At 45.0% G+C, this 12,463-nt stretch overlaps 1 protein-coding gene across 1 annotated transcript in view; it reads right to left on the bottom strand.

Annotated features, from left to right (window-relative positions):
- LOC311108931 (WW domain binding protein VOPP1-like) overlaps window positions 1–12,463 on the bottom strand; it is a gene marked incomplete at both ends in the record, with an annotated part of 40,060 nt that overhangs the window by 10,569 nt on the left and 17,028 nt on the right. Inside the window, one exon of the mRNA XM_084151705.1 lies at window positions 1,142–1,219. Within this exon, the coding sequence (XP_084007831.1) occupies window positions 1,142–1,219 (78 nt within the window). The remainder of the gene's footprint in view (window positions 1–1,141; window positions 1,220–12,463) is intronic.

The following is a 12,463-nucleotide window of genomic DNA, read 5'->3' as shown; positions in this document are numbered from 1 at the left end:
GCTTCTTCTTGAGCCACTCCTTTGTTGCCTTGGCCGTGTGTTTTGGGTCATTGTCATGCTGGAATACCCATCCACGACCCATTTTCAATGCCCTGGCTGAGGGAAGGAGGTTCTCACCCAAGATTTGACGGTACATGGCCCTGTCCATCATCCCTTTGATGCAGTGAATTTGTCCTGTCCCCTTAGCAGAAAAACACCCCCAAAGCATAATGTTTCCACCTCCATGTTTGACGGTGGGGATGGTGTTCTTGGGGTCATAGGCAGCATTCCTCCTCTTCCAAACACGGCGAGTTGAGTTGATGCCAAAGAGCTCGATTTGTCTCATCTGACCACAACACTTTCACCCAGTTCTCCTCTGAATCATTCAGATGTTCATTGGCAAACTTCAGATGGCCCTGTATATGTGCTTTCTTGAGCAGGGGGACCTTGCGGGCGCTGCAGGATTTCAGTCCTTCACGGCGTAGTGTGTTACCAATTGTTTTCTTGGTGACTATTGTCCCAGCTGCCTTGAGATCATTGACAAGATCCTCCCGTGTAGTTCTGGGCTGATTCCTCACCGTTCTCATGATCATTGCAACTCCACGAGGTGAGATCTTGCATGGAGCCCCAGGCCGAGGGAGATTTACAGTTATTTTGTGTTTCTTCCATTTGCGAATAATCGCACCAACTGTTGTCACCTTCTCACCAAGCTGCTTGGCGATGGTCTTGTAGCCCATTCCAGCCTTGTGTAGGTCTACAAACTTGTCCCTGACATCCTTGGAGAGCTCTTTGGTCTTGGCCATGGTGGAGAGTGGAATCTGATTGATTGATTGATTGCTTCTGTGGACAGGTGTCTTTTATACAGGTAACAAGCTGAGCTCGTTACCTGTATAAAAGACACCTGGGAGCCAGAAATCTTTCTGATTGAGAGGGGGTCAAATACTTATTTCCCTCATTAAAATGCAAATCAATTTATAACATTTTTGACATACGTTTTTCTGGATTTCTTTTTTTGTTATTCTGTCTCTCACTGTTCAAATAATCCTACCATTAAAATGATAGACTGATCATTTCTTTGTCAGTGGGCAAACATACAAAATCAGCAGGGGATCAAATACTTTTTTCCCCCTCACTGTACTAGTCAGATTTAAGATGGACTCACCAGAAGTACCATAGCCGCTGGATGGAGAGGGCTCGGACGCAGCAGCGGGTCCCGCAGCAGTCCTCGTACGAGCGGCAACTGAAATGAGAACGCAACCTTGGTAAAAACACTTATTCTAGTCACATCTAGAAACAGAGTGGAGTGAGTCATATACACTGAGTGTACCAAACATTAAGAACACCTGCTCTTTCCATGACATAGACTGACAAGGTGAAAGCTATGATCCCTTATTGATGTCACCTGTTAAATCCAACTCAAAATCAGTGTAGATGAAGGGGAGGAGACAGGTTAATGAAAGATTTTTAAGCCTTGAGACATGGATTGTGTACGTGTGCCATTCAGAGGGTGAATGGGCAAGACAACATTGTTAAGTGCCTTTGAATGGGGGTATGGTAGTAGGTGCCAGGCGCACCGGTTTGTGTCAAGAACTGCAATGCTGCTGGGTTTTTCACGCTCAACCGTTTCCCATGTGTATCAAGAATGGTCCACCACCCAAACGACATCCAGCTAACTAGACAACTGTGGAAAGAACTGGAGCCAACATGGGCCAGCATCCCTGTGGAACGCTTTAGATACCTTGTAGAGTCGACGCCCAATGAATTGAGGCTGTTCTGAGGGCAAAAGAGGGGATGCTACTCGATATTAGGAAAGTGTTTCCCGGACAGAGTTAAAAATTCAGGACTAGGTTAATTCTACTTAAATGAATTCAGAATAATAATAATTAAAAAAAAAGCTTTCTGAGACATTGCTTAACTTCAGATTAATTAGTTCTAGACTAGGGAGTCAGGTAAATAAGCACTAACCAGTTAATCTTTGTGAAGCCTAATTGGATAACGACATGCACTTGGCGCTGACCTGAGGATGCTTCAGAAACCAGGGATGGGACACTAATACATGAGCCTTGTGTTGAATTGGAGGGAAATCGCCTAAACCAAAACAATGGAGGGAGGTAAAGGAAAACGTTCAAAAATGTCAGTGGCTTTGAAAAAAAACTCTCTTAAAAAAAGAGAATTGTGCCAAATCACCCAATTTATCGAGAACAAAACAGCATGATTCCTCAACAGAAAACAAGAAAAAGAACGCCTGGACCACCATTTGTAATGCATTCAACTCAAATGAAAAAAGTTAACAAAAAAAGGACGCTACAACTTCAGGTAAGATACTGTATTTGTTGTTGGCCCACTTTTACAAAATTCAGAGTGACTTTGAAATGCTATTTTTCTTGTGTAACAGTGGGGGCTAAATGTATGTGTGTAACAGAAAGGCAACAAAACAGATCATACATTATTACTAATATCATTTCTATACAGTAGTCTAATGTCCTGTGGAAAAACAAAAGTTAACTTTAAAAAAAGACAAATGCTGTTGCTCATAGGGAACGTTTCAAGACTGTTGGTGGTCCCCCAGTTAGACCAGAGACAGATGAGCTGGGGGACTAGTTGACGGGATCATCGATAGCCAGCAACCCCTGGAAGGTATCACCGATGATGACCATTTGGACAGTTCAGATGGGGGACCGTTCCAATCCTGATTTCGTAGGACACATTCATTCAACATGTGCCATCCACGGACTGCAGGGAATATGTAATGTCAGTCATCTCTTGCACTCCCATAATAAAATGTAATGAACTTAACTCTTTAAGAAATGGTTTTCTAATGCAGCAATGTAATCATTTTCTAGAGGCAGATGATCACCATAGCTTGGAGAGGATAAGACAGGATGAAGGTCGGCTACATCTGCAGCAGCCAGGAGGGAAGATTGTGTCACTAACAAGGGCTGGAGGAGAAAGAGGCTGAGCGTGCAGGAGAAACTGGCCATGGAATTTCATGAGCGCAAACTAATGTATTTATAAGAAGAGCATGCTATGAAGATGTGAATCCTTCATGTTGAGTTGGTTATGAAGGAGGAGGAGGAGAGGAACATGAAGCAGCAGCAGTACTAATGTTCTTCTCACACCAGCACCAGTTCGGGGTCCCGATATTTCAATTTGTGAATGAAAAACCTTGTTGTTACCATGGCTAACGTTTGCTTCTATCACTTCAGCCATCTTTTTTTGTGAGAAGTGCTGCAGAGCAAAAGCATCTCTGCAGGCTAGTCCCTCTCTGCAGGCTAGTCCCTCTCTGCAGGCTAGTCCCTCTCTGCAGGCTAGTCCCTCTCTGCAGGCTAGTCCATCTCTGCAGGCTAGTCCCTCTCTGCAGGCTAGTCCCTCTCTGTAGGCTAGTCCATCTCTGCAGGCTAGTCCATCTCTGTAGGCTAGTCCCTCTCTGCAGGCTAGTCCCTCTCTGCAGGCTAGTCCCTCTCTGCAGGCTAGTCCCTCTCTGCAGGCTAGTCCCTCTCTGCAGGCTAGTCCCTCTCTGCAGGCTAGTCCCTCTCTGCAGGCTAGACCCTCTCTGCAGGCTAGTCCCTCTCTGCAGGCTAGTCCCTCTCTGCAGGCTAGTCCCTCTCTGCAGGCTAGTCCCTCTCTGCAGGCTAGTCCCTCTCTGCAGGCTAGTCCCTCTCTGCAGGCTAGTCCATCTCTGCAGGCTAGTCCCTCTCTGCAGGCTAGTCCATCTCTGCAGGCTAGTCCATCTCGGTCATTGTCTGCCTCAACCATGGGAACATCTAGGCCATCCTCATCTTCAATGCGAGGGTCTGGGCAGCCATGTTGTTTGAGGTCATTGATCTGGGCAAATCAAATCAAATTCTATTTGTCACATGCGCCGAATACAACAGGTGTTTTACCTTACAGTGAAATGCTTACTTACAAGCCCTTAACCAACAATGTAGTTAAGAAAAATAAGTGTTAAGAAAAAATAGAAAAATAAACAAAATAAAAGAGCAGCAGTAAAATGACATTAGCGAGGCTATATACTATATACAGGGGGTGCAGAGTCAATGTGCGGGGACACAGGTTAGTCGAGGTAATATGTACATGTGGGTAGAGGTAAAGTGACTATGCATAGATGCTCTCGATGGTGCAGTTGTATAACTTTTTGAGGATCTGAGGACCCATGCCAAATCTTTTCAGTCTCCTGAGGGGGAATAGGCTTTGTCGTGCCCTCTTCACGACTGCCTTGGTGTGTTTGGACCATGATAGTTTGTTGGTGATGTGGACACCAAGGAACTTGAAGCTCTCGACCTGCTCCACTGCAGCCCCATCGATGAGAATGGGGGCGTGCTCAGTCCTCTTCTTTTTCCTGTAGTCCACAATCATCTCCTTTGTCTTGGTCACGTTGTGGGAGAGGTTGTTATCCTGGCACCACACGGCCAGGTCTCTGACCTCCCTATAGGCTGTCTCATCATTGTCGGTGATCAAGCCTACCACTGTTGTGTCGTCGGCAAACCTAATGATGGTGTTAAGAGTAGTGCTTGGCCATGCAGTCATGGGTGAACAGGGAGTAAAGAAAGGGACTGAGCAAGCACCCCTGAGGGGCCCCCGTGTTGAGGATCAGCGTGGCAGATGTGTTGTTACCTACCCTTACCACCTGGGGTCGCCCAGTCAGGAAGTCCAGGATCCAGTTACAAAGGGAGGTGTTGAGTCCCAGGGTCCTTCGCTTAGTGATGAGCTTTGAGGGCACTATGGTGTTGAACGCTGAGCTGTAGTCAATGAATAGCAGTGTGGAGTGCCATAGAGATTGCATCATCTGTGGATCTGTTGGGGCGGTATGCGAATTGGAGTGGGTCTAAGGTTTCTGGGATAATGGTGTTGAGGTGAGCCATTACCAACCTTTCAAAGCAATTCATGGCTACAGATGTGAGCGCTACGGGTCGGTAGTCATTTAGGCAGGTTACCTTAGTGTTCTTGGGCACAGGGACTATGGTGGTCTGCTTGAAACATGCTGGTATTACAGACTCAGTCAGGGACAGGTTGAAAATGTCAGTGAAGTCACTTGCCAGTTGGTCAGCGCATGCTCGGAGTACACGTCCTGGTAATCCGTCTGGCCCTGCGGCCTTGTGAATGACCCGTTTAATGGTCTTACTCACATCGGCTACGGAGAGCGTGATCACACAGTCGTCCGGAACAGCTGATGCTCTCATGCATGCTTCAGTGTTGCTTGCTTCAAAGCGAGCATAGAAGTAATTTAGCTCGTCTGGTAGGCTTGTGTCACTGGGCAGTTCGCGGCTGTGCTTCCCTTTGTAGTCCGTAATAGTTTGCAAGCCCTGCCACATCCGACGAGCGTTGGAGTCGGTGTAGTACAATTCAATCTTAGTCCTATATTGACGCTTTGCCTGTTTGATGGTTTGTCAGAGGGCATAGCGGGATTTCTGATAAGCGTCCGGGTTAGAGTCCCGTTCCTTGAAAGCGGCAGCTTTACCCTTTAGCTCAGTGCGGATGTTGCCTGTAATCCATGGCTTCTGGTTGGGGTATGTACGTACGGTCACTGTGGGGACGACGTCGTCGATGCACTTATTGATGAAGCCAGTGACTGATGTGGTGTACTCCTCAATGCCATCAGAAGAATCCCGGAACATATTCTAGTCTGTAGCAAAACAGTCCTGTAGCTTAGCATCTGCGTCATCTGACCACTTCTGTATTGAGCGAGTCACTGGTACTTCCTGCTTTAGTTTTTGCTTATAAGCAGGAATCAGGAGGATAGAGTTATGGTCAGATTTGCCAAATGGAGGGCGAGGGAGAGCTTTGTATGCATCTCTGTGTGGAGTAAAGGTGGTCTAGAGTTTTTTTTCCTCTGGTTGCACATAACATGCTGGTAGAAATTAGGTAGAACTGATTTAAGTTTCCCTGCATTAAAGTCCCCGGCCACTAAGAGTGCCGCCTCTGGGTGAGCATTTTCTTGTTTGCTTATGGCCTTATACAGCTCATTGAGTGCAATCTTAGTGCCAGCATCGGTTTGTGGTGGTAAATAGACAGCTGCGAAAAATATAGATGCAAACTCTCTTGGTAGATAGTGTGGTCTACAGCTTATCATAAGGCACTCTACCTCAGGCGAGCAAAACCTTGAGACTTTCTTAATATTTCGATTTTGTGCACCAGCTGATGTTTACAAATATACATAGACCGCCACCCCTTGTCTTACCGGAGGCAGCTGTTCCATCCTGCCGTTGCACCGAAAACCCCGCCACCTGTATGTTATCCATGTCGTTGTTCAGCCACGACTCGGTGAAACATAAGATATTACAGTTAATGTCCCATTGGTAGGATATTCTTGATCGGCCTTGTTCAGCGCCTCCATTTTATTATCCATTGATGGTACGTTGGCTAATAGGACTGATGCTGGAGGCAGATTACCCCCTCGCCGTCGGATCCTTACAAGGCACCCCGACCTACGACCCCTATATCTCCGTCTCATCTTCATGCGAATGACAGAGATTTGGGCCTTGTCGGGTGTCTGAAGTTAATCCTTCGCGTCCGACTCGTTAAAGAAAACATCTTCGTCCAGTACGAGGTAGGTAATCGTTGTTCTGATATCCAGAAGCTCTTTTCGGTCATAAGAGACGGTGACAGAAACATTATGTACAAAATAAGTTATAAATAACGTGAAAAACACACAATAGCACAATTGGTAAAATGGCAGCCATCTCCTCCGGTGCCATTATGGAAGGGTCTGTTTGAGGTAATTGTGAAGCACTGCTGTTGCAATTATGACAATGCAGCAATGTGCTTGAGACACTGGAAACGACTCTTCCATACACCAAACATGCGCTCCACTACACGTCTGGTGCCATAAGCTTGGTCGTACCGTTGTTGCTCAGATCCTATTGCATGAACATAGGTGGTGAACAAGAAGTTGGTCTGTGTAACCGTCACCACTCTGTTGTCCTCCTTAAAGCTGAGTATACAAAAGAGTTTTGGAAAATCCTTGAGTCATGAGTTGCAACAATGTTGGAGAACTGCACCCTGGGAGGGCATACACGATGTACATTTATTGAGAACCAGCGTTTTTACGATTCCTGTCCTCAGCATCTGCTGTAGAGGGGAACCTGATGTACAGCCAGTGACTCCAGGGACGTTCTCATATTCAAAAGAACTCTACCTTGTATTTGGCTTGGGCAGCAGCATCAGGAACTTGATGTACACTGAACAAAAATATAAAAACGCAACATGTAAAAGTCTTGGTTCTATGTTTCATGAGCCAAAATAAAAGATCCCAGAAATTTTTTCATTCGCACAAAAAGCTTATTTAGCTCAAATTTTGTGCACATAATTTGTTTACATCCGTCTTAGTAAGCATTTCACCTTTGCCAAGATATCCAGCCACCTGACAGGTTTTGCATATCAAGTAGCTGATTAAACAGCATGATCATTACACAGGTGCACCTTGTGCTGGGGGACAATAAAAGGCCACTCTAAAATGTGCAGTTTTGTCACACAACGCCACAGATGTCTCAAGTTGAGGGAGCGTGCAATTGGCATGCTGACCGCATGAATGTCCACCAGAGCTGTTGCCAGAGAATTGACTGTTCATGTCTCTCTTTAGAGAATTTGGCAGTACGTCCAACCGGCCTCACAACTGCAGACCACACGTAACCACGGCAACCCAGGACTTCCACATCCGGCTTCTTCACCTGCGGGATCGTCTGAGAAACAGCTGATGAAACTGTGGGTTTGCGCAACCGAAGAAAACAATCTCGTCGTCCTCACCAGTGTCTTGACCTGACTGTAGTTCGGCATCGCAAGACTTTAGTAGGCAAATGCTCACCTTTGATGGCCACTGGCCCGCTGTGTGCTCTTTACGGATGAATCCCGGTTTCAACTGTACCGGGCAACCTGGCAGACAGCATGTATAGCGTCCTGTGGGCTAGCGGTTTGCTGACATCGACGTTGTGAACAGGGTGCCCCATGGTATGGGCAAGCATAAGCTATGGACAACAAACACAATTGCATTTATCGATGGCAATTTGAATGCACAGAGATAACGTGACAAGATCCTGATGCTCGTTGTCATTCCATTCATCCGCCGCCATCACCTCATGTTTCAGCATGACAATGCACGGCTCCATGTTGCAAGGGTCTGTGCACAATTCCTGGAAGTAGAAAAATCCCCCAGTTCTTCCATGGACATGTCACCCATTGAGCATGTTTGGGATGCTCTGGATCGACGTGTATGACAGCGTGTTCCAGTTCCCTCCAATATCCAGCAACTTCGCACAGCCATTGAAGAGGAGTGGGACAACATTCCACTGGCCACAATCAACAGTCTGATCAACTCTATGCATGAGGCAAATGGTGGTCACAGCAGATACTGACTGGTTTTCTGATCCACGCCCCTACCTTTTATTCAAGGTATCTGTGACCAACAGATGCATATCTGTATTCCTAGACGTGAAATCCATAGATTAGGGCCTAATGAATTCATTTCAATTGACTGATTTCCTTTATATATGAACTGTAACTCTTTTGTGGACTATTCTTCATACAGTCAATTCACTTATACCACACAAAATCTCCTGTTTCACAATGGAAGGTTCCAGATGCCAAAAACTTTAAAGGTGATCAGTACTTGTAGGGAAGGGGGCATGGGCCTTCCCCTAAGAGAGAGTCAGATGAAAGTCTTGGCTCAAGCAAACAAATGATGTCAGCTGCATTATCTTTGTACATACGGAAACGGTCACGGAAATTGATTTCATCAAAATCATTCAGTGGGTTGCTCTTGTCTATAACCGCCCTTCTGTCAGGCCTTGGTGGTGCTCTTTGATCTTCATTGAAATAGTCCAGGTAATCCATTTTTCATCGATTGCCAAAGTCAACCTGGGAGCCAACATCAATTCATCTGAAATTAAGCCTGCCTATGTCCAGGTTTAATTTAATCCTTCACTAGATTAACTCTAATTGTCCTTCTGGAAATCAGACTTTTACAATCTAGACTAGGGCAAGTCTTAGACTATTTTAAACCATGTCTGGGAAATGCCATTTCAGTTAGTCCAGTTTAAAAGTGCAATTTAGTCTAGGATTAGGCTTAATCTGTGTCCGCAAAACCGCCCCTCAATGTACAATGTACCCAAATCATTATTGGCCTAATCCTAATTTCTATTCAATCTCTATTTTGACCAGGCAGGTTCAGTGTGTTCAGTGTTGGATCTCAAAATTACAGACAAGGTTCTGCATACAGTTAATGTAATGCATTAAAACAGTGGCCACATAAACGTCTTGTATTTTTTGCATTATATCAGTCTTAGATAGACACACACACACACACATATCCTAACCCCCCAGGCCCGGTGTCGATTTCTCCACACAGCAGCATATAATGGAGTCAGACAGCGAGGCGGCAGCAGAGTCAACCCTCGGTCTCTCCTGATGCTGCACTCCACCCAATTAGCCCTGCGGATCGAGGCCCGGCGTTTTACAATGTGACGGCTGTCTGGGGGAGCGAGCTGGCGTCAAAGTACTCCGTTGAGGGACTACGCCACAATGTTCCCCAGCTGACAACCAAGGAAATGAGGAGGAAAAAGGTCAGGTGTGAATACAGGGTCAGTACAGGGACATATTTCACCATCGATTCAACAAGAGGCGTGGAGACGGCGAGAGCCTGGTGGGTCTGGTGCCCCCCGCGGGTTTATGTGGTGACAGATTATTATGGTGACAGATCATTTGAAAATGCCATAATCGTTTGCAACTGGCTTCTTGAGCGTGGCGGTATTTCATCGGATTCTGTTTTATTGTAATGAAAAGTCTAAGGAATAAGTTACAGATTTTGGTGGTTTAGAAGTTTGGCCTTTTGAGAATGTGCCCACTTTCTAATGTCGTAAAGTCCATAGTGTACCAGCAAAAGAGTCATTGTGATCCAATCATGAGCACTTCTGGATAAGGACATGAACGTGTTCATGTTGTGGCCAAGTGAAGGCGAATGGGTCCCTGTGGATGCGCTCAGACACGTCCATCTATCTAAAGTGCATGAGGCACTTTTGAACACCTCGTGGCCGCAAAGCCTTGTCCAAATTATTTGTAATTAGATCTAAAAACGTAGTTTCAATACCAGGTATAGACAGGGTCTTAGTTAAATGCAGAGGCCTGAAATCTCTATGCAGTGGCACGAGATTTGTGCTTCTAGCTCCGACAGTGCAGTAATATCTAAACAATTTCACAACATATACCCAATACACACACAAAACTATTAAGGAATGGAATTTAAGAAAATATACATATATGGACAAGCAATAACAAGCCTTCCAAACTCCAAGCAGAACTATATCAATACCGTCAGCTAATGTTTTGTGTTACTCTGATTCTGATGATCCCGAGGGGACAGGTCTCTTATTGCTGTCATGCTTGGTTTGGTTCTCGCTGGCAGGGGGATAGAGAGGGTCAGAGACAGGGTGGATCAATAGATTCGGCAGGAGAGCGTGCACAGCCTTTATTCAAACCCCATCCATCACCCCAATCTCCCTCCGCCAATGCCGTGGGAAGATATTTATTATTATATATTTTATTTTTTCTGATTTTTCAGCGGGTGTTGCAGCACCCTCAGCACACCTACTTCCTGTGGCTCTGTCCGCCACATGACAAAACATACAGCCCTAAAAAATCGGTCTTCAGATGCGGAAGACACATTTTTTGGTTGAATGCATTCAGTTGTGCAACTGACTTGGGTATGCCCTTTCAGTGGACAGGCTATCCTGTCCCTCCCCCGGGCAAGGTCAGGATATACAGCCTGGATCTGTTTGGAATGCACCTCTCACTCCTGCTCTCTTCTTTCCCTCACCAGAACACTAACCATGGCTCTACACACTCCAGCCCTTAACCAGAGAAGACAGTGATTTAAGATACACAAGTGACAATTCATTGAGCTCCAAAGTATTTGGACAGTGACCCATGTTGTTGTTGTTGTTGTTTTGGCTCTGTACTCCAGCGCTTTGGATTTGAAATGATACAATGACTGAGGTTAAAGTTCAGACTGTCAGCTTTAATTTTAGGGTATTTTCAAGTCATATCGGGTGAACCATTTAGAAATTACAGCACTTTTTGTCCTTTTTACTAAATTTTCACTGACACCCAAAAGTTACATTTTGAATGCTTAGCAGGACAGGAAAATGGTCCAATTCACGCACTTATCAAGAGAACATCCCTGGTCACCCCTACTGAAGCTGACCTGGCGGACTCACTAAACACAAATGCTTCATTTGTAAAGGATGTCTGAGTGTTGGAGTGTGCCCCTGGCTATCCGTAAATAAAAACAAGACAAGTGTGCCGTCTGGTTTGCTTAATATAAGGAATTAGAAATGATTTATACTTTAAAATTTTGATATTTAAGTATATTTAAAACCAAAATACTTTTACTCAAGTAGTATTTTACTGGGTGACTTTTTCACTTGAGTCATTTTCTATTAAAAAGGTATCTTTACTTTTACTCAAGTATGACAATTGAGTACTTTTTCCACCACTGCCTTTTGGGTTGCTGAACCCGTAGCATAGCAGAGGTCCTGAGTTCCATCCAGGTATGAGCCGTTTCAGGGGGAAGTGGTACTGGCTAAGCAATGTGATGCCTGTAACACAGACACAGAGAAGAGAGTCAGAGGCAAATATTGTGTGTGTGTGTGTGTGTGTGTGTGTGTTCTTGTTGATCGTCAACCATCATAACTCCACAGCTGTAGGTTCCCATGGCAACCACCACATAATCCCACCTCAATCTGTATCAGTTTGGACACATGCTTTCTCAGCAGTGGAGCACCCAGAGATGAAGCAGAGATGAACATTTGCTTTCCCTCCAGGTGGGCTCATGAACTTCACCAAATGACAAGCCACCTCCATCAAAGGCCGATTTGCTTTAAAAAAGGTTTACTCCACCAGTTGGTATATAATGCCGGTGACATTGCCTGCATCTGAAATGCCACCCTATTCCCTATATAGACTAGAGCCTTGATAAAAAGTAGTGCACTATATATTTTTTAGTCATTTATCATTTAGTCTTATCCAGAGCGACTTACAGGAAGGAGCAATTAGGGTTAAGTGCCTTGCTCAAGGGCACATCGACAGATTTTTCACCTAGTCGGCTCAGGGATTAGAACCAACGACCTTTCGGTTACTGGCACAACGCTCTTAACCACTAAGCTACCTGCCGCCAGAGGGAATATGGTGCCATTTGGGACTCAGGACAGTCATCAAAGTGAAGCCAGGAGTAAAGATCTTACCGCTGAAAAAAATAAAAAATCTAAGTATTTGGAAAAATGAAAAGTTGATAAAACAGAAAGAAAATCCTTCTACGTTTTATGTCAAGGATACTGCAGTACATTATCTAACATTGCCAAATGAGCTTTGAAATTCTTAACCAGTCTAAAAAAGTGTAATACTTTCCAGTTCATTTCAACACATTAAAAAAAAAGGACATTAAGGACCAGCGAGATAAAATGTCCAGAGAAGACATTAACATAGTCAATGAGCCATG

This window comes from Coregonus lavaretus, assembly GCF_964263955.1.
Source record: "Coregonus lavaretus genome assembly, chromosome: 34".
In the NCBI taxonomy this organism is placed as follows: Eukaryota; Metazoa; Chordata; class Actinopteri; order Salmoniformes; family Salmonidae; genus Coregonus; species Coregonus lavaretus.
Note: the sequence above shows the minus strand (reverse complement) of the source record. Positions and strands in the feature narration are given on the sequence as shown.